Below are 24012 nucleotides of genomic sequence, written 5' to 3'. Positions count from 1 at the left end.
CCAGAACAATTAGGTCAGCTCAGCTCTGTCCCTGATCAAGCACTCGGGGACAGATGAAATGTCCAAAGGAACCAGTCCTGCTTGAGGTATTAACATGCTAAAAAGGCTACAGTGACAAGTGTTAATTTTGCACAAAGCTTTATGCAAATAAGCTCAGAGGCATTCTTTTCATCCCACCATAATGAAATGACAGAGTTTGTTTATTCAGTGTTATTAGATGCCATTTTCTAGTTACAGTTTAATGTTTTCTGACTACTGCAAAACCTGAATGATATGTGAGCCATAGCGACTTACCATACCACTATGTACCCACCTTCATTGTATCCATTAATGTGCATAATAACTATTATTAAAGGGCCTTTTATATCTGTCACTTAAATAGAAGCTCTTTCCTGTGTTTTACCTTTTCTGCTGTTTCCTAGTCATTGTCTACAGTGTCAATTTTGGCGAACCAACCTCAAAATATTCAGAAAATGATTTACTGTGCTGAAGTGAAGCACATAGAGGCAAACAAATGTCAATGTCGGGGTATTTAGGAGAACAGCTGGTGTTGGTGACACATTAGTCTATTAACCTTATCTGTGAGCAGAGGCATCAATAAGTCAATAAGTGTTCTTGCGATGAAGGGGTTAAATACAGTTGAAACATTGGCTGAGGCAGGCGACTGTTAATCTGACATATTTTTATTCGGATTCTTCTACGCTGTACCATCAAGTCAATTCGGTAATGACCTAATTCTTATTTCCAGCATATAAAACAAAGTAATTTTGATAAAGATTTCTTTTTTTATTTGCACAAAGACAAGCTTCTGGCTTGCTTTAAGAGGAGAATTCTTAAAAAAAAAAAAGAAGAAGAAGAAGAAGAAGAAGAAGAAAAAAAAGCATAAGCAGATCTAGCATCTGACCTGAAATCCAAGGATTTGATTGATCTTAATGCCCATGGCTCGGAATATGATAATTTTAATATTAATGAGCAAATGAGCAGTTTTATTATGCATGCGATATAGTTAGAACTAATAAGCTGTTCAGAATGAGTTTTGCTGGATCCCCGAGCTGTGGAGATGAGACCGAGCTAAGATATTAAATCACCTTTCATTTCTTTTTAAATTTCTTTCAGTAAATCAAATGACAGAAAATTCTGTACAATCTCTAATGAGTAACAAAAGAAAATGCAAATCTTCAACATAAATATTACCTATTGAAAGAGTCGTTAAGTCGCCTCGATGGCGGTTAGTGGGGCGATTTTGCGCTAAACCAAAGGCGTGTGGGTTAGCAGCGGGTAAATAAAACGACTGCATCATTTGGCCGCTGCAGACAACAGCTAATAACTTCTAAACATTCTGTAAATGAAAAGCGTTCGAAACCTTTCACACCCATATATCTGTAATCGCCTGCCAGATTCATTTGCATTTTAAATCCAAATTAATTCACTTTAGCATATCTCACAGTCGAAAATTCTTAGTATGCTGATGAGTGCTTTTGCCGCCTCTGTTCTCCTCAGCTACAAACATTCTCCCCTTTTGTATGAAATGGCTTGTGGCTAATTGATGTTTCTGACTGCTTTTTGAAATGAAAATAAAACAGTTCACTTAGACTGTGCTGAGTACCCTTATCTTCCCAGACATTGCTCTCTAGCAGAAATAGAGGCACGCAAGTTTCATTTCTGAGCACCCGGTAGGAAGCAGACAATGAGGTTGTTTGGACAGGGATATGGATGAACCCTTTTGTCTAAGTAAATAAACTGCATTTATGGTCTGACAGGATAATATTCACTTTACTTTCTTTTTAGTTCCAGCTGAGTAGCCCTGGTCCTCACTACAGTGGCACGTTTGGTCTGTATGATGAGCTATGAGGTGTACAAAAGGCACCGACCAAGACAAAACCTACAGCTTCCATTTGTTGCACAAGGCAAACAGACATTTTTCAAACTAATTAGCCAATAATATGCAAGAGAAAAAAGTAATATAGTGCGACTAACAAAGGTGTTGATGATTGAGTGCTCACACTGTAATTAGTGTGTCAGGCCCTCATTTCTCTGCCAAGCCTCTGCTATTAATTGCACCAAATTAGAAAACGATATCAGAGGCAAAATTATTCTTTCACTTGTCATTTTGAGAGAGAGAATTCATTCCATTCAAGAGGCAGGTTAAAAAGAGGGGACGCAGATACTAATCTGCTTATGTCATGGAAATAAATCGTCCTTCTGCTATCAGCAAGCAGTATGTGAGCCATCTAAAGCCGCTTGAAGGTAGTTACCTTCCAAGTTGCTGCATTACGCCTGAAGTAAGCAAACGTCCGTGTAAACCAGCTGTAAATTTCATTAAGTGTTAACTGCCTGTCACTGGATTCCATGATAGCCTGAAATGAGACAAGATGCATAGTGACATTAAAAAGACTTACTAACTAGACCGGATGTCAATTATGTCACTGTCACGTCTTGAGCTATTAATGCATGCTCATCTAATAAAGGATTCATTTCCAACCTACCTGCCTTATGAGAGTTGCATATGTGAATGGAGGACGGACATCTGCGTTTTTATAAAACTCATAGTTTGGGGCAATTTCTATGAAGACAAGAGAAGATAGTCAAAATTCATACTAGATCGGGAGCAAAATGAATACTTAGTGTAATAAGCAACACATAGGGGCAGATTTATCATAGACCGGTGGCTTACGCCGATCTATGATAACCAAGCACGCTGCCAGATGATATATGCCTTGTCATAAATTAAGACAATTTATGCACCTATACTTATATTTTTGCCAGCCCTGGCTGATGTAGATTTCAAAGGTTTTTTCGAGATTTTTTTTTATTGAGGACCTATCCTCTGGACCCCCACCAATCAGCTGCTTTGAGAAGGCAGCGGCACTCCTGTGCCGTATGTTGTATAGCGGCTGTGCTTGGTATCATGCTCAGGCCCTGCTCCTAGGTCACGTGACACATGAACGTATGATCACTGGCCTATAAAAAGCAGAGAGAAGGCCACAGGGGTCCCAGGTGTTGGACCCCCACCAATCAGATACTGAAAGTCATCAGTATAAAAATCTGAGGATAGGTCATCAGTATAAAAATCTCAGAAAAGTCCTTTAAGTGTTCTTTTACAACAGAAAACTGACATAAAAGAGGATAAATGTGGTGGGGCATATGGCCTCACCTCATCCCTGCCCTCACCAAGCTCTCTTTTCAGGCAAGTGGCAATTCCAGCCTTTAAAAAGTTGCAAACATGCAGTTTGTGACCTTTTCATGCCATTTTTCTGGCATATATTAATGATAAATCTGCCTCATGCTCTATATCACCAAGAGACACTATAATAATAAATCTTTCCTCCACAGAAATCTTAAGAACTTGTACAATCATAATAATCAGAAAAAAACAAAGCACTGATATATGTCCATATACAACACAAAGCAATGATAAGGTTACCTGAGGACATAGGAATGTTGAATTTGTCAGAATGTCGTCTTCGAATGGCCCCAACATTGGGTACACTGGCCGGTGTAATTACAGAGGGTCCCTGGGTAAGTGGAGTGACGGGCGCTGTCGGTGTGGTTGGGGTTTGAGGTAAGCTCTGAGGGGATGTGTCTAACATGTTTTTAGACATGGTGACACTAGACACCAGGTTTAGCTGAAAAACACATAAATGAGACAGACATGATTAAAAAGAGCGGTTCAATCACATAGTACATTAGGTCAAGAAGAAATGGAAAAGCTCTCATATTTAGACTGCAGGCATATAACACCTAAAGAGAAGGAACCTAGTGCAATTAATTATCTTCTAACATTAGGGGAAAAAGTGAGCCTTTATCCAACGAGAGGACACTGGCCGATTATTATGTAACATTGAATCACTCCGTTTCTTCAAATGAATGATAAATTGATTAGTGAATCGTTTAAGCTGAAAATCCAGCAAAATAAAAAATATATCTAAAAATGAATAGACCTTCGATAAGTTCATATTCTGACCCTGCCATAGTATTTGTTCATAGTCCTAAATCTCAGATGAGAAGCTCCAACCAGCTGGAAAATCTTACACTGACCTTTAGTCTCCTTGCTAATTTGGTGGAATGGTAATGACATTACTACATATTCAAACAAAATTGTCTTAATTGCAAATTAGCCGGGGGAGGCTGAAATTTTTCAAATTAAATCTGATTGGAGATGGGGAGAGGGAAATGGTATTTCCTCACTAACAATCATTTGTGGCATGTGTTAACAAATATAATGAAATGTCAAGTTTGCCAATTCCTCTGGAAGGATCATTTTCAATTTGTGATTACAGTGTCACTTATTGCTGATGTACCCTGGAAAGTGGGTGTCAGAATAGAGAAAAGGAAAATAGGTGTGAAGATATGCAATCTGTTCTAAAATGTGTCCTCCTTTTATGCCTATAGAGAAGCACTATTCCTCATTATAAAAAAAGAAATCACCACCTCTACCACACCTCTTAGGCCATAAATAGCATCCAATTAGCAAAACTTTGTAGTAGTGAAACACTTGCAGTGATTACAACTATAATTTCAATGGTGTTCATCAGACATAATGTGCGGGTAATTTGATTCATAGCCCTACTTAACCCTTCCCGCACCTCCATAACATGAAGTGTTAACATATCTAGCTTCATACTTGTATTAATGGTTTGTCTGCACATTGTATTAGCCTTTCACCTGAACATTAAAGAAATGAATTCAAATCATCTGCTACTGTATGGAATTTAGCAACACCTGCCCTTCTAAATCTCAAACATCCTTTCTGAGACAAACATATTTCTAATATGGAGAAATGGTGTGTACGGCATTGATTGATCTTTCTTTGTGGATTTGTTTTACACATTTAGTCAGTGGAGAGATTTGTTAGGGAAACAAAAATTAACATATGCCAGCTAATTGTTCCTCTTTCTTGGGAAGCAGCCAGAAGAAGCACATTAGCAGTCTAATAATAACGACTGGCACCCTGAAGGCATCCCCAAGTGCATCTGTTCCCAATAAACCGCAAACTGTTATTCAGCTCCCACTCAAAGCCAGCAGAGTGAAATGGGAATTCTTTGTTACGTACATAAAAAGGCTGAGATGATATTACTAAATGCAATTCTTCATGCGTTTAGAAAGCCAATTGTATGTGCTTGCTCATATCATGTACACTACAACATCTTTTCCAGCCTCAAGAACTATGTGTGGCAACATACTAATACACATTTCCACTACCAGGTATACAAAAATAATACTACATTCTACAAGAAATAATACAGTAGAACAATCAAGTTATGCAATTTTAAAGCACACGTTGAAGACCACTTATTCAAGTACTTTCTTTATTATATGGCATTTGCATAGATGTAGTGGTCAGTGAACCTACTGATAGGATGTATAGTGCTTTATTATAGATTACTATATTTTATAACAACCTTCATTTTATTCCAGTGCAAAAATCATTCGGCTTTCAGCTGTCATTGCTCTCTAGTAAAACGTGTATATCTGGCAACCATGTTGTACACAGACCCCTCTTCATTGGTACCAATAAGCCATTCTATAAAATACAGATAAATAATGCATATAACGCCCACTGAGATAAGACCTTGGGTTGGCCAACAGAAGGAATAGGTCATGGCCCAAGTTGCTGAGTAATTTGTGTTTCTGGTGAGTGCCAATAATACTAAGACCCACCTGTGATATTCTATTATGTATAAGAAACTTTGGTCAGTTGCTATTCACTCTCTGTATGACATTTCAACGGAACAACGGAATTAGGCCTCTTTCACACGAGTGTGTCCGGATAAGGTCCGGATGCGTTGCGGCAAACCCGCGCGAGTAGGTACCCAATTGCAGTCAGTGGTGATGGATCATGTGATGGACCATGTGATGAGCGTAGTGACGTCATCAAAGGTCCTATTCCTCACAGATAACGACAGAAGAGATGCGGACTGCGCGAACAAGTGGATTAAGGCGAGTTAATTTTTTTCAATTTTTTTTTAACCCCTCCAGCCCTATTGTATTATGCATTCTGTATTCAGAATGATATTATTTTCCCTTATAACCAAGTTATAAGGGAAAATTATAATGATCGGGTCCCCATCCCGATCGTCTCCTAGCAACCGTGCGTGAAAATCGCACCGCATCCGCACTTGCTTGCGGATGCTTGCGATTTTCACGCAGCCCCATTCACTTCTATGGGGCTTGCGTTGCGTGAAAAACGCAGAATATAGAACATGCTGTGATTTTCACGCATTTTCATAGAAATGAATGGGTCCGGATTCAGTGCGGGTGCAATGCGTTCAATTCACGCATTGCACCCGCGCGGAAATCTCGCCCGTGTGAAAGAGGCCTTATACTCTTTATTCTCACATACTAACTAGTGTTGAGCAAAGCGAAGCATCCAAACTGAAATTTGGTCTGAAGTTTAGGAAAACTTTGATTCTCAACAAATCCAAATCTCTTTGCGCTTCGTGATAACGAATCAGTTTTCCTAAAATGGTGGCTGCACTTGTTAGAAAGCAAAACTAAGTGTAGAGGAGACAATCCCGGGAATGCAAGATCACCCATAATGCCGTGTAGCCAGTCAATCCGCAGATAGCCATCCCCTGTGATGTCAACCAATACCATCTAGTCGGCACCCTTTAGGGGGCCAGGTCTTAATGATGACCATCCTCATCTTTTTCTGGCTTTACTTCTTTCAAATCATCCTTCAAAATCTCCATGTCCTAGAAAAGTCAGTAAGATACAGAGAGAGGAGGAGCTGGATCTTCCTTATGACATATTCTCATTGATATTAGAAGATGTGAAAAAGGAGGAAAGGCAGATGGCAGAAGAAGGGTTTCCACCTGTAGGGCAGGAGAGCGCTAGGGTTGGAGAAGTGGGTATGCCAGAGCTGATTAATATTCTGTTTACTGTCAAATAACCTGCAGGAGATTGCAGAACAGCAATAATATGCATATTCTGCCCCTACCTAACCAGCCAAACCTCATACCAGCAACAGCCCCTGTTTAAAGGTGCCACACGGCCATTAACAATGAAGACCGACTATACAGTGTGGCTAATGGAAAAATGAATCAGCCAGCAAAGGAGGCAATATGGACAATCACAATACATTAGTAAGTACCTTGTATTAACTTCCTCTACATTATAAATGGCATTTGCTGAAGTGAAACAACCCCTTTAATGGGGCAAGTGATTTACAGTACTTAGAACATCTAAATTGTCCACAAACCTATCCTATACATTAGAGCTGAGAATTGGGGATCAATCTAAATTACAGTGGTATTATACCTACCATAAATGGAAAAATAGAAGCTCTTTGCGCACATTTTTGATCAAACGTGTGTCGGGCCCATCTACCCGACGTCAAGGTGGCTTCCGCAGATGGGTACCTAACACCAATATACCGCCTCTCTTGGACTTTCCTAAGCCTACAATTTTTAGGGAGTGTAGGAACCAGCTACATTTATACTCTGCTCAGAAGCCCCAGGCAGATGGGCGTTGCTCAGTCTAAAAGAGGCGCTAGCCTCAATATATACTACAAGAAAATTTAGACTGAGCAACGCCCATCTGCCTGGGGCTTCTGAGCAGAGTATAAATGTAGCTGGTTCCTACATCGCCCTGAAAATTGTAGGCTTAGGAAAGTCCAAGAGAGGCGGTATATTAGTGTTAGGTACCCATCTGCAGAAGCCACCTTGATGCCAGGTCGATGGGCCCGACACACGTGCGCAAAGAGCTTCTAGTTTTCAATTTGTAGTAGGTATAATACCACTTTAATTTAGAATGATCCCCATTTCTCAGCTCTATTGTTTCTATGTGAAATGTTGTGCAGCAATTTTTTTATCAACCATGTTTGCTTGATGGATATGCACCTGTGACTATGAATATGAATGTGCTAGTCTAAACTTTCTTGTAGTACTATCCTATAAATTACCACCAATGATTCTTAAAAATTACCTACCACAAGTACCAGAGAGACTACGTTATATACCAGTTATTCTTAGTTTCTCCAGGAATGCCGATGCCTCAAAAATACATACAATTCAAAGTACAAATATTTTAAGTTGTATTGCCTATAGTTTCATTGATTATGCTTTCAGGCTGAAACAAAACCGGCAGACTATTCTGACCAGAAACAGCCTGTCGGACCCTTCCCTGCCGGATGCAACCGTGTGCTGCTGGAATTCTTTCTGGCCCTATTCACTATTATGTGGTCCAGTGGAGATCCGGCAGCAACCCAGCAAACTATGCTGAGGAGCGGCCAGATGGCCAGATCCATACAGCCTGAACAGACTGCGTATTCAAAACAAGGCTAAGCCCACTACTGCTTTTTTTTTTTTATACCAGATTCTTTTGTTAAAAACATGATTATGACACTAGTGTTTTTGAACCCTATCAATATCAATTGAATGCAGATGCAAAGTATACATCCGTATGTGTCTTTATTTGTTTCACCACCACTACTAGTTTAGAAGGATCCATTGTGATCATTTTGTTGTTTCATCATTGAGATCATTGGCAAATAAACTGAAAGATTTATATTGTTATCATTTCATCAATCAGTTGACGGGTCCATTCACACGTCCGCAATTTCGTTCCGCATTTTGCTGAACGGAATTTCAGACCCATTCATTTCTATGGGGCAGCACGATGTGCTGCCCGGATCCGGAATTGCGGATCCGCAATTCCAATCCCGAAAAAAATAGAACATGTCCTATTCTTGTCCGCAATTGCGGACAAGAAAAGGCAATTTCTATGAGAATGCCGGCGATGTGAGGTCCGTAAAATGCAGAACGCACATCGCCGATGTCCGTGTTTTGCGGATCCACGGATCTGTGGATCCACAAAACACACACGGGCGTGTGAATGGACACTAAAGAAAATGTAAGTCCAGCTTTACAAGCTAGCTCTTATCCAAGATCAGTGGAATAGCTGGGGGGATGTCAACTGGGGCAAGTGCTCTGCGTGAGGAGTGCCAGGGCGGCAACAAGCCATTTTGCCTTGGCCAGGGTATTTATATACAGGGCTAGGGCAGTAGATTGAACATTTGCAGTAGGCAAAAAAATCCAAGCTACAGCTGTGCCTAGATCATACTTTATCTCCTTCTGTTACATTCTATATTTTTATGCATTTTCTAACTATTAGAATTGCGTTACTTTTTAAAACTCAAAAGAATAAGGGTACTTTCACACTTGCGTTAAACTTTTTCGGTATTGAGTTCCGTCCTAGAGACTCAATACCGGAAAAAAACGTATCGGTTTTATCCTAATGCATTCTGAATGGAGAGCAATCAGTTCAGTATGCATCAGGATGTCTTCAGTTCAATCACTGTACGGTTTTTGGATGGAGAAAATATCGCAGCATGCTGCGGCATTTTCTCCGTCCAAAATTCCGGAACACTTGCCGGAATGCCAGATCCGGCATTATTTTCCATTGAAATGCATTAATGCCAGATCCGGCCCCAAGTGTTCCGGAAAAACGAAACCGGTTTTGTAGTCTGCGCATGCGCAGACCTTTAAAAATGTGAAAAGATAAATACCAGATCCGTTTTACCGGATGACAACCACCGGAAAGACGGATCCGGTATTGCAATGCATTTGTGAGACGGATCCGCATCCGTTTACAAATGGTATCCGTTTGCATACAGATTGCCGGATCCGGCAGGCAGTACCCTAAAGACATTTTTGTTTTCTTCCATCTAAAACACACCTTTTCTGATTTATTGGGTGTTAATATGGTATATTACAGTTTCCATTTAGTCGCTAATGTTCTAAAAATGAAATGCAAAAAAATGCTTTATATTTATAAGAAAAAAAACTATCTTAAATAATGATTTCATTTGATAAGGTGTCGCCATATTCTTGACAAAAATAGGCTATTTTACACTACGCATGATGTGAAGCGCAGCTAAGTGTAGGCATTGTACTACATATTGCTGAGCATCATTTAGGAGACTGTCTTAATTTCCAGGTCTACAGTCTCCAAGAACTGTCAACTTTTCCTCCTTGATTACCCACCCCTGTACTATCAGCCAAAAATAAAGTCTGCTGAGCGAGGACACTGCATAAATTGCTCCTTATTTTTTTTTAAAAAAATTGTTTCATGGACTCCCTTGAGCTGCAGACTGAATGAGAGCACGGCGATATATATTATTTACATTACTTTACATGACTCGTATCCATTTATATGGGAGTATCAGAGTATCAAGAATGTGGGCTCCTGCTTTCCACTGTTCAACATTACAATAAAAAAAAGATTAAAGGCAGAAGAAATATGTCAGACAAATATGTTCAAAATAGGCTGCAGGAGTTTCAATTTCTATATGTATGCAAATGAATATGTTTACAATGTTCCGCTAAGTTATTTTAGCAGCCGGCCATAACAAGCATAACATGTTTGTAGGCATGCAATCATGAACTGATAAAGGAGAATGTATTATTAGGTAAGGGGAAGCATGTAAAAACTAAGATGAACACTTAACCACCTTAGCTCATCTGAATATATTCAAGGTTGGGTGACACTCATTATTCAGGACTTGCAGCCTTGATAACTTTGATTTTCAGCCATCCATAGCATGGCCAAAAGGTACCGTTTAATGAAGTACCATTCAGAGAGTAAATGGGGTCATATAATAGTGCGGTTGCACCTTGTGTTCATGTACTGATAGCTGTTAAGGGTGTAGTGATGAACCAACAGAGCTCATTTCTCCTTGGTAATAAATTCATCCTATTAATATTTATCAAATGTGTGGGCTGTCTCAACTGAGACAGTACACAGGAGATCATACATCTGGACAATCATATCAATTTTAAGGCCTTTTTGTGCAATGTAAAAAAATGTAGATTTTTTTTTTATTATTTCTTTTTTGCATTGCTCTTTTCCAAATTCTATGTTTCCGGGTGCTCCTTGAGAATTGTCTGTTTCGTGGGATCTTTAAACTGTGGTCTCGTTTCAAATCGTTCATCTAAGATTCTGTATTAATTGCTCGCCATCAAACACAATTAGCAATTCTTTCATGTGTGGTTTATGTAATGTAATACTTCAATTACATTATTCATTCAGGTTCTGTTTTGGATTATAGGCTGAAAATTCTTTATTAGTGCAGATGTAACCATGCTGCTGGAGTTTTAAAAAATTCACTGATTGAATAATTAATTGGAAAAGAACAAGCTGCAGATTCCTGATGGATTTATGAGACAATTATTCCATCTTGTGATTATCTACATTGTGCTATAGGAAGCAATGAGAAAACCCATTTTATTCAAATGAAACACCAGGCCACAGCAGGGAATAGCGACGCCACCCTGAACTTTATCAGTCAAAGGGGTTAATAGTCCAACTCTAGCAAGCAATATCTTCTGTGTGTTCTGAAGTATACCAAATAATCACCAGTCCATCATGTAGACGTGATTCCCCAATCATTATACTCTGATAATCTGCTCTAATTATCCAAGATGCCAGCAAACCGGGATATGGCTGTATTTTTAATCAATGTACGCCTGTGAATTATGGAGCATGTGTTTTAGCTTATTTTCTATACACAAATGTGCCATGCAAAATTTGTATAAACCATCTTATACTGTACATTAGAGAGGTTTTCCCACCATGGACATGTATCATCCAGAATAGGTGGTACATGTCTGATCACTGCCAGGACCCCCGCCAATAACCAGAACAGAGGTCCCAAATGACACAAACACAGTGAAGAGGAGTTTCAGTGGAGCAAAGACTGAGCCCTGCCTTATCATTTATCTATTGCTCTATCTATCTATCTATCTATCTATCTATCTATCTATCTATCTATCTATCTATCTTCTATCTATCTATCTATCTATCTATCTATCTTCTATCTATCTATCTAATATCTATCTATCTATCTATCTATCTATCTATCTATCTATCTTCTATCTATCTATCTCATATCTATCTATCTATCTATCTCATATCTATCTCATATCTATCTATCTATCTATCTATCTATCTATCTATCTGTCTTCTATCTATCTATCTATCTATCTATCTATCTGCCTATCTATCTATCTATCTATCTATCTATCTTCTATCTGTCTATCTATCTATCTATCTATCTATCTATCTATCTATCTATCTATCTCATATCTGTCTATTATCTATCTATCTGTCTATTACATATCTATCTATCTATCTATCTTCTATCTATCTCATATCTATCTCATATCTATCTATCTATCTATCTATCTATCTATCTATCTCATGTCTATCTCATATCTATCTATCTATCTATCTATCTATCTATCTATCTGTCTTCTATCTATCTATCTATCTATGAATGAAGCAGTGTATCAATCTATATATGTATCTATCTATCTCATATATATCTATTTATCTATCTATATCATATCTATCTAACTAACTATGGAGCAGTGTATCTATCTAATATCTATCTATATCTTTGTCTGTCTATCTAATATCTATCTATCTCATATATATCTATTTATCTATCTATATCATATCTATCTATCTCATATATATCTATTTATCTATCTATATCATATCTATCTATCTCATATATATCTATTTATCTATCTATATCATATCTATCTATCTATCTCACTATGTAGCAGTGTATCTATCTATCTATCTATCTATCTATCTATCTATCTATCAATATCTTTCTGTCTATCTATCTAATATCTATCTACGAATGTAGCAGTATATCTATCTATCTCTCTATCTATATCATATCTATCTATCTCATATATATATAGATGTAACAGTGTATCTATCTGTCTATCTACCTATCTATGTAGCAGTGTATATATCTATTTATCTGTATATCTAATATTTATTTCCTATCTATTTATCTATATATCTATTTATTTATCTATCTATTTCATATATCTATGTTATATCTATCTATCTATCTATCTATCTATCTATGTTATATCTGTCTATCTATCTATCTATCTATCTATCTATCTATCTATCTATCTGTCTTCTATCTATTATCTATGTTATATCTATCTATCTATCTATCTATGTTATATCTGTCTATCTATCTATCTATCTATCTATCTATCTATCTATCTATGTTATATCTGTCTATCTATCTATCTATCTATCTATCTGTCTTCTATCTATTATCTATCTGTCTTCTATCTATTATCTATGTTATATCTATCTATCTATCTATCTATCTATCTATCTATCTATCTATCTATCTATCCATCGATCTATCCCCACTTAACCCAAGTATTAATTCCAAGAAGCATATTACAACAGTACATTTAGCACATAGTAACCATTAAAATGATCATCTCTAAAATGAAATGGAGCAAGTTAATTGAAGATAAAAGACATTTGCAGGATATTTTGAAACCAATGACAATTTCTAAATACATTTTGAATTGCTGTTTTCCAGCATTTTAGTCTACTTTGTTCCAAGAGCAGCAGATATTGTGCTGGCATGAGCAAAACTATCTCACTTAGATCTCTTTCCTGGCTCCGCTCTGAAAGTAATGATTTGTGCACTTATAGATGTAGTTTGTTTAGTATCACCTACAGTGTAGATTGGATAGATTGTGTTAAAGATAGCATTACTTTTAGAGAAACATACAATTTGACAAGATATTGCATTTTACATCCATTTTATTGCAATATTTTTCATCACACTCATTGTTTTCAAACTGTCACAAAATTGTTCATTTTCTTAGTCGGTTACATGTAGAGACCTATTTACTGTTTATAAAGCAATATGCACTTACAGGTTTTGGAGATGGCTTGGGTTCTGAGGGTCGCATGTGCAAGTGGGTCATCATTGCTTGGAGACGCTCACGCTCTTTAGAAAGCTGTTAAGAAGAAGTAAAATCAGAAGCATTTCAGAAAGGACTGCTACAGCTATTTTATCCTAGTGATACATCTTATCATCAAGCATGTCTCCATGTAATGAATTCAGCACATAAAATGCAGAGTTGCATACTATAAGACTGAAGACATGCACTATTCTAATAACCACCTATAATACTCAACTCTGATTTGTCCTAAGTGAATGCTTTAAATAGCAGATATAATGTATACTAATGCATTCTATGTGATATAAAGCTCGATAGATTGGGATAAGTTAGATTGATAAAGATTAATATTTGATTGTTTCCACGCTATATAATCATTCATTCCATGTTATTTAGCATCCATCTGATATCCCTGAACTGAAGTCAATGGCAAACTAATGCAGAGGTAAATGGTTTCCAAATGAACAGTTGTTCCAACCAGATTTTCACATCATCCTTCTCTACAGAGGTCCATTTAATACTCCTTGTATTAGGTCTTCATCAATCAAGTTTGAGAAAATAATAGAGAATTTAAAGTGTTAAACTTTATCTCTGAGTCAACACCTAAAGCAGTCTATCAACTGTCCGCCTCTGTCCTCACAAAATGTCCATATAAATGCACATTTCACCGAGATGGCAGATGTTTTCAAGGGGGAAATGAGAATAAGCCACTACTGTAATCCAACATACCAAATTGTTCTTTATCCTGACATCTACCATCATGGGAGAATCATTACACGCCCACACACATTAGATAGTGAACTGGTCTAGCCAAATTTGGATGGCTTTCATCTAATGTCACCTTAACCTCTTTGCGCACCTGAGCATAACTGTGAAATTCTGTAGACACCTGGCAACAATGACCTGGATCAGAGATAACTTTGTTCCCAGTTATTTAACACCTAAGATGCCGCAGTCACTATTAACATTACATAGAAGGAGGGGCTCCGTCTGTTTTTTCATAGGAGTCCCCGCAGCAAAATCATGAGGTTTCCAATTGGTTACTATGTCAGCCTGGTGTCTTATGAAGGCTTCCATGCCTGCCATAGGAAATTACCTTTTAAGTCCTGCCTGCAGTATTCTGTGTGAGCGATTAAAAAAATCCCATATGTTTAAGTAAAAAAGAAAAAGTTTTAAGAAATAAAAAACACAACACATTAAAGATCCAAATCACCTCCCTTTTCATATAAAAATAAATAAAAATAATAATAATAGCTATTGTCATGTCTTAAAATGCCTGAATCATGTGTGGTGAACGTGGTAACAGAAAAAAACTCTGCGTCAGGGATATCAGAATATGTTGAGGAGAGAAGATTCCAAGTTAACAAGCAGGGCAGATAACAAAATATGTAGATAGGGGAGAAACCACACACAAAGAAGTTTGCAGGAAGACATTAGGGTGAATCAAGTGTGGAAAGAAAACAGAAGAACCATAATATACTTTGTAGATGGACAGTAAATCACACACTCAACAGCTTCAATGACTAAGTACAAGAGAGAGAAGATCATGAGGTGTAGAAAGGGAAAGCATCCCATGTGCTGGTACAAGAGAGCTAGTGAAAGCAGCACCATAGACCAGGGATCAGCAACCATCTGCACTCCAGCTGTTCTGAAACTACAAATCCCAGAATCCCCCTTTCACTCCTATGGGGTTACAAGATCAGCAAAGTAAGTGTACATGCTGGGAGTTGTAGTTTCACAGCAGCTGGAGTGCCAAAGGTTGCTGATCCCTGCCCTAGGCACACAGACTGCACAACCAGAATATATTAGGCCTCTTGCACACAAACATTTTTTTTCCGTTTAGGTTCCATTTTTTGTGTTTCGTATATGGTCTGTATACGGAACCATTTATTTCAATGGGTCCGCAAAAAAAAAAAACTGAATGTACTCCGTATTGATTCCGTTTCTGTATTTCCGTTTAAAGATAGAACATGTCCTATTATTGTCCGCATAACGGACAAGGATAGTACTGTTCTATCAGAGGACAGCTGTTCCGTTCTGCCAGAAACGAAATGCACACGGACGTCATCTGCATTTTTTGCAAATCTGTTTTTTGCAGATCGCAAAATACTGAAAAAGTCATACAGTCGTGTGCAATAGGCCTTACTGGGAGGGACAGCGTCACATTATTTATTATTCTCACTTATATAGCACTGACATATTCCACAGCACTTTACAGACATTAGCATCACATTGTCCTCAGTGGGGCCCACAATCTATCAGTATGTCTTTGAGGTGTGGGAGTAAACTACACAAACATACAAACTCAATGCAGATGTTGTCCTTGGTTGAATTCGAACCCAGGACCCCAGTGCTAACCACTGAGCCACCATGCTGCCCTAGAAAGGTCTGAAGCGAGGAGCAGGTTGTATGCAATCTGAACATAAAAGAAGGACTAAAGATTGCAGACGGAGACTTTTATTACTCAAGGTAACCACTGGCGTGCAAAAATAAATGTTTTCCATGTCAAAGGTCCCCATAGCCTTTCAATACATACATTGGTTTTAGTAACCTTTGTATTCTATTGCCCACATTCCCATCATTCTGCGCTTTGTACAATATAATTTTGACTGATTACCAACCTGAATCTCCAGCTGTTGAACAACTTGCATTTGTACTCTGCACTGAGCAGTACTTCGGTCATCCAATGCATGCTCATTGTTAAGGTGCCTGGTTAAGAAACAAAACACAAATAATGTTCGATGAATATACAGTATGTTGTATCACATTCTAAAGTAGATACACTAAAATATACACATATACTGAAATATATACTGTACATTCAGGAAACTCATTAAAGGAGTTTTATACCAGTTTTTTACTGAAACTTAGGTCCACCACCAATCAGCTGTTTGAAAAGGTAGCACTGAGGCCTTCTCTTGTTTTGCCTAGGCCATCTGACATCATGTTCATCGGTCACGTGGCCTAGCTGCATCTTAGCCCCGTTGAAGCGAATGGACCTGAGCTGCAATACCAAGCACAGCTACTGTACAATATATGGCTCTGTGCCTAGTAAGCTGAGAGAAGGCAGCGACGATACTGAGAGCACTACTGCCTTCTCAAACAGCTGATCGGCAGGAGTCCCGAGTGTCAAATCCCCACTAATCAGATACTGACGACCTATCCAGGGGGTAAGTCATCTGTAAAAACTGTCAAACACATAGCTGTGGTACACCTGAATAAAACATTGTTTCTCTTTTGTTGATCCGAGGCTCCATTCCTGAGTTATGATATATTTTCTTAATATGCAAATTAGGCCTTCGGTGCAATAAGGGTGTCACCATTACTCTTGTTGTTTCCCAATTAGACTTCTCTCTGGGGCAAGCCTCTCTCTCGCTGCTTTGATTGACAGGGACAGTCAGTGGCAAATCAGGGAGTGGAGCTTTTAATCAGATAAACCTCAGCTGTGTCTATGCAAACAGTTGGATAGAAGGTCACTGGTGAGAGATTTTCTTTAACCCCTTCACAACATCCGCCGTACATGTATGGCAGATGAGGGGGTCCTTATTGCTGCAGGGTCCCTGCTGTTTCATACAGCAGACACCCGCAGGTAATGTTCATGATTAGCAGTAATGCCGACTGTGGACATATAACCTCTCAGATGCCATGGTCAAATGTGACCACACCATCTGAAAGGGTTTAAACGTGGAAGCACGCACTTCTGGGGCAGGAACTCTTTCTGCTGGTGGAGATCAGGGAAAGTGTTCTATGCTCATAATGAGCCTGAACTAGGCTTCCAGGCTGATTACTTGTATATTACAGTTCAGGCAAGCAGGTGCCAGCACTGAGCTATAATATAACGATTTCTGTATAGAATAATGGAGCAAATTTCATTATTCTATACTAATTGCAATCTAATGATTGCAAGTTAGGGTCCAATTCAGGACGTTAAAAAAATAAAATAATAAAAAGTAAAACTTGAAAAAAATATAAAATTTCTAAACACCCCTCTTTCCCCAAAATCAAAATAAAAGTAAACCATTAAAAAAACACAATATCATGGGTATTGTTGCCTGAGAAAACCCCTGTACTATTAAAATAAAAAAAACATATATCTCATATGGTGAATGGTGTAATGGAAAAAATAAATAAAAAAAATGGCCGATTCAACTTTTTTCATCACTTTACTTTCCAAAATAATTGAATAAAAAGTGATCAAAAAGTCATACACATCCCAAAATTATATTATCAACAACTACAGATCATGCCACAAAAAATGAGACTCACACATCTTGGTAGATATAACTATAAAAAGTTATGGTGGTCAGAATACTCCAATGACAAGAAAAAAATAGATCTTTTCAAAGGCCTCATGCACACGTTTTTTTTAAGGTCCGCAAAAACGGGGTCCGTAGGTCCGTGATCCGTGACCATTTTTTCGTCCGTGGGTCTTCCTTGATTTTTGGAGGATCCACGGACATGAAAAAAAAGTCGTTTTGGTGTCCGCCTGGCCGTGCGGAGCCAAACGGATCTGTCCTGAATTACAATGCAAGTCAATGGGGACGGATCCGTTTGACGTTGACACAATATGATGCAATTGAAAACGGATCCGTCCCCCATTGACTTTCAATGTAAAGTCAGGAGTCCCTTTTATACCATCGGATCGGAGTTTTCTCCAATCCGATGGTATATTTTAACTTGAAGCGTCCCCATCACCATGGGAACGCCTCTATGTTAGAATATAAAACTAGTCCAGCAATGAAACCCTTAATTAATAAAGATAGCTAATATTTAATAAGAATAACGACAAACTAACCTATATAGTTACCTAGGTAGGCCAGCGAATGGCTGGGTGAGCAATATAATGGGTATAAACTGCTATCCTGATCTACACCTCAGCCCAGGGACGTCCCCTGGTGGTGGAGACTCCCTGCCCTCGAGCCTAACCTCGCCTCCTGTCTAACCGTAGGATGATGACAGGTGGTGAAAGCTGGCTCCGGGGTGGCCTACCAATCGACAACGAACACACACATATAGAGATAGAAAAAAAGGTGCCCAATGTATACAGCCCTCGTGACGGTATGCCAGGAGGTACACGGTACACCAAGTATTTCATAAAAACACCCTCCATCAATGATGAAAGGTCTGTGCGGCGCATTGCTTATAGCACAGACCTGTCACTTACCAGTAGGAGGAGCGCCCGGCCGGTCACAGACATCGCAGCTCGCAGGTAAGTATAATGCTTCTAAAAATTGCTAAGTAACCATGGCAACCAGGACTGCAGTAGCGTCCTGGTTGCCATGGTTACCGATCGGAGCCCTAGCGATTAAACTGGGACTCCGATCGATACTCTCCGCTGCCACCAATGATAGGGGGGGGGATTTTAATTAGGAGGGGGAGGGAGGGGGGCCCACTGGCCACCAATGAATCTACAGTACTACAGTGGAGGGAGGGGGGGCCGGCCGCACTGGCCACCAATGTGTTAACTACAGGGGAGGGAGGGGGGGCCGGCCACACTGGCCACCAATGTGTTAAATACAAGGGAGGGAGGGGGGCCCCACTGGCCACCAATGAATTTAAAACTGGAGAGGGAGGGGGGTGCCCCCTCCTGCCTGGCAGCACATGATCTCTTACAGGGGGCTATGATACGCACAATTAACCCCTCAGGTGCAGCACCTGAGGGGTTAATTGTGCGGATCACAGCCCCCTGTAAGAGATTGGGTGCTGCCAGGCAGCAGGGGGCAGTCATGTACACAGTTCAAAGTATAGTCTAACTAGAAGCGTCCCCATCACTATGGGAACGCCTCTGTGTTAGAATATACTGTCGGATCTGAGTTTTCACAAAGTGAAAACTCAGCTCTGAAAAAGCTTTTATGCAGACGGATCTGCGGATCCGTCTGTGTGAAAGTAGCCTACGGCCACGGACGCGGATGCCAATCTTGTGTGCATCCGTGTTTTTTCATGGACCCATTGACTTGAATGGGTCCGTGAACAGTTGTCCGTCAAAAAAATAGGACAGGTCCTATTTTTTTGACGGACAGGTAACACGGATCACGGATGCGGCTGCAAAACGGTGCATTTTCCGATTTTTCCACGGACCCATTGAAAGTCAATGGGTCCGCAAAAAAAACGGAAAACGGCACAACGGCCACGGATGCACACAACGGTCGTGTGCATGAGGCCAAAAGTTGTACAAAAAAACTGGCGTAATTGTACAACAGTACTGACCTGAAGAACTTTTAAGGCATAGTGAATGCCGTAAAAACAAAACCCATAAAACTGTGGTGGAATTGCACTTTTTTTTGTTAGTTTTTTCTAATTCCACCCCATTTGGAATTTATTCTCAGCTTTCCTATACATTGTATGCCATATTAAATGGTGGCTTTAGAAAGTACATAGCCCTCATACAGCTAGGAAAATGGAAAGATAAAAAAGTTATGTCTCCAGGAAGGCAGGGAGTGGAAAAGAAAAACGCAAAAACGGAAAATGGCTACATCAAGAAGGGGTTAAGAAAGATCTCTCCCAGTTTAATACTCAAACACATATAAACCAGACATGACAGCTGGTTGCAAGGACTGTATTTATGTATGGTAATTAAATAAAATGCTGATGCCAACCACATTTCAAAGAAATGGTAAAAATGTTTACACTTTTAATATAGCAGCAACCCTTTTGTCATATTGTAATCAACATACATATAAACACATAATAAAATTAAAAAGAGCGATAGACAAACAGACAGATAGATAGATAGATAGATAGATAGATAGATAGATAGATAGATAGATAGAAACAGTTTATGACATCCCATTCTAAATCCATAGACATTAATATGGAGCTCCCATATTAATGTCTATGGATTTTGCAGCCCAAATAGCTCCCATTCCTCTAGGAAGGGTTTCTACAAGATTTGTTGGAGTGTTTCAGGTTAGACACTGATGTTGGATCAGAGGGCCTAGCTCACAGTCTCTGTTCTAGTTCATTCTAAACGTGTTAAATGCGGTAGAGGTCAGAGCTCTGTGTGGGCTAGTGAAGTTTTTCCACACTAAACCCAACAACTATGCCTTTATGAACATGGCTTTATGCACTGGGGCACAGTCATGCTGGAATAGAAAATGGCCTTCTTGAAGCTGTTCTCTCAAAGTTGGAAGTACCTAATTGTCTAAAATTGGTATATCTTGGCATGCTAAAGCATTAAGGTTTTCTTTCACTGGAACTAAGTGGCATAGGTCAACTCCTGAAAAAACCCATATCATCATCCCTCCTCCACCAAACTTTACATTTGGCACAATGCAGTCAGGCAGGTAACATTGTTCTGGCATTCACCAAATCCAGACTCATCCATCAGATTGCCAAATGAAGAAGTTGGATTTGTCGACCCATACAACTCATTTCCACTGCTTCAGTGGTGGCATGCTTTAAATCACAGACACTTGGCATTGTGTTTAGTAAAGTAAGGCTTGCATACAGATGCTCAGCCATGGAAACCCATGCCATGAAGCTCCCAATGTACAGTTTTTGTGCTGCTGTTAATGACACAAGTTTAAAACTTTGCAGGTATTGACTCATCAGAACAGTGGCAAATTTTATGTCTTGTTCACCACGGAGAGAGGAGATGGAAGTTCTTCAGGAGTGCGTCACACTTTTTTAGGGATCTTTTTAATGCTTTATTTTTTAAAACCAAAGCCAGTGGATCCATCAGGAAGGATAGCCCTGCCTTTATATTTTTTCCCCTTTCTGGACTACTTCTGGCTTTGGTGCAAATAACCACATCAAAAATGTCACAAACAGATGTGACACTACCTTAATAGGTTTCTATCATCTCTCTCCCTGGTAAAATACATCCTTGCATTGCATTTCCACTTTGGTGCTTGGGCAGAGGAACCACATTCTTGCATTTTAGTTCCCCACAGATTATAGCTAGTCACTCAAGTACCCACAGTGGGAAAAGCTATAACTAGAATATTGTTGAGGAACTTTATAACATAAAATTGTATTTTCAGGACTAATATATGGGTCTGTGGCTTCAGTTTCATCATTGTTTGTTTACACAGCACTTCTCTATATAGGTGGAAACATGAATACTACAGTACATAGCACAAGTAGTCTCAGATATCTGCCCTTAGAGTCCTTGCACTCTTTTATTTTAGACATATTTACATGGCTAAAAATTAAAACAGTTTTATGCAATAAGCCTTCCCTGATAGACAACCAATGAATATTTTAAAAAAAAGTAGGGTTGTTGGGCGAAACAAATTACACTGCAATGGTGGTGAGTACACATTAGGTTTAATTTTATAACAACTCCTGATCAATAATGCATGTACTCTGAAATTATTTAAAATGTATGCATGAATATTTTTACCTTATTATATTGACTACGTAGATGAGGTGACTAAATAAACAGTCGAACCTAATATGTATGAATTAATACATTAAACATTGCTTTTTTTGGTTGATTTAAATGTTTTACGGGAATATGGTAAAAAATGAGGGGGGTCGATATTTTTACCACTTGTCAAGGGGGTGCTGTACATATTTTACCGTATATCATTTTGAAATGTGAATTTGAATTAAAATTAGATTCTTAGGCACAAAATGTGCGAGTCTTAAACATAAGGATATTAGTGCTGATTACAGAAGAGTCTTTTGCATATATTGTGTTCTGCTTATTTTATAATCGGCCCTTTTAATGCATGCTGCACTGCATTTGAAAATAGGAGTTAATACTCATTGCTCTGGTAACATATCTATTCCCACACACGAGAGATAAAGGCACTAATGCTCACTTGCAGATTAAACAGAAGAAAGGTACAGAAAAGACCATATGTATTATTTTGACTGCAGAGGCTAATATCAAGCCATAGCCTGAACAAGACATGTAAATGAACATGTATATAAGACAATATGCTTCAAAAAACAGCAATGAGCAGACCCCGGCTGTACAAAAGTGGCTTAAAATGTGTTTACATATTAGCGACCTCCTCTTGTCGTACGTTTAAAGAGCAAAAAAAAAAAAATAATGTTTGGATTTAACAGCTCAAGTCTTCATATCCAGTTTATCTGCACTGCTTTCATTAGAATAGAGAGACTGTAGAGTATAATAATAGTCAGTAAGGTTTTGTCTTGATTGAATTTTTCAGAAGAATACAAAAGAACCTTGCCATTAAAATAGTCCTTTATTCTCCAGCACGAAGGCGAAAGGTTTCTAAAGTGTTGTGATGTTCAGTAATGAGCCTCTATCTAAATTATCATTGGTGACAAACTCACAAAGCACTTTTCGAGGACACATAGTTATGAAATGCCAGAGCTGCCACTTTCTTTCTTGTAATTATAGGCTAGCTTGCAGCCCTTCAATGATCATTTATAGAACAGCCTCCAGTGGATTACCGAGAACTTGAAAAACACATACATACCTCTGCCACATCTCCCTTCTCCGTTCTTTGCTATTGTTTACTAGTGATATGTAAAATAATAGAGCCTATTCATTCCCCTACTTAATTATGCCAATCAAAGTGCAGGAATGGCAAAGGATACAAATGAAATGCAGGAAGATTAAGTAAATAGGGTCGGCATTAACATAAAATTATAAATTTATATACTTAAAACTATTTCATGTCAAAAATATTCTCTTTTATACCTTTCCATCTGTCTCAGGTATAACATATTGCTGTTCAAATATTCTCTATGATTTATAAATCAAGGATAAGATAATATTGAAAAATGAGGATTTCGGAATTTTTCTCAGCCACTACCTAATTGCTGTTTCAAAATGCATATGCAAAGGGACATTTCATTAATCATTTAATCATGTACCTCGCAGGAAGTTCTAACTAATGTTTCAAATACCCTTTTCATCTGAATGCTTCATAATGCTATATTATGTATTTGATATATAGCATATGTCATAAATTATGCTGCTTAGAATGGACTAAATGGGTTGTTATCCTTCAAGATGCTTATTACAAAAAACGTTATCAATTTCTCTCTTTTTTTTTATTTTTTATCTATAGCCAGCTCGATTTCATTTTTTCATGCGCCACCAATAATGCTCTCGCAGAATGCCAAAGGTCTGTAAATTACCCATGCAATCACTAACACCATTTCACAGACCTGTTCTATTTCTGCTGGTCTGCTAACAAGACGATTACACACAAATTACTGAATGTCTATGAAATATTTAAATGCATTCTACTCTACTATGCATTAATAAGAGCAAAGCAAGCTATGGAATTCTGGTTGGATCCACTCCCTAATGTCCCCTAATGAGCCTCTTACTGTGACTGCAGTTCAA

At 38.6% G+C, this 24012-nt stretch overlaps 1 protein-coding gene across 11 annotated transcripts in view; it reads right to left on the bottom strand.

Moving 5' to 3' along the window:
* FOXP2 (forkhead box P2) overlaps nt 1–24012 on the bottom strand; it is a 271775-nt gene that overhangs the window by 51337 nt on the left and 196426 nt on the right. For 10 of the 11 annotated variants that reach the window (XM_040411193.1, XM_040411250.1, XM_040411186.1 and 7 more), the window contains 5 exons: nt 16361–16448; nt 13713–13796; nt 3425–3626; nt 2487–2563; nt 2256–2357 (listed from right to left, as the gene is read on the bottom strand). In XM_040411193.1, the coding sequence (XP_040267127.1) occupies nt 2256–2357; nt 2487–2563; nt 3425–3626; nt 13713–13796; nt 16361–16448 (553 nt within the window). Of the gene's footprint in view, nt 1–2255; nt 2358–2486; nt 2564–3424; nt 3627–13679; nt 13797–16360; nt 16449–24012 lie in introns of those variants that run through there. The other variant, XM_040411267.1, reaches the window with a different exon arrangement.

Source organism: Bufo bufo, chromosome 1 (genome assembly GCF_905171765.1).
Source record: "Bufo bufo chromosome 1, aBufBuf1.1, whole genome shotgun sequence".
Taxonomy (NCBI): domain Eukaryota; kingdom Metazoa; phylum Chordata; class Amphibia; order Anura; family Bufonidae; genus Bufo; species Bufo bufo.
The sequence above is the reverse complement of the archived record's forward strand: the minus strand, read 5'-3'. Positions and strand labels throughout refer to the sequence as shown.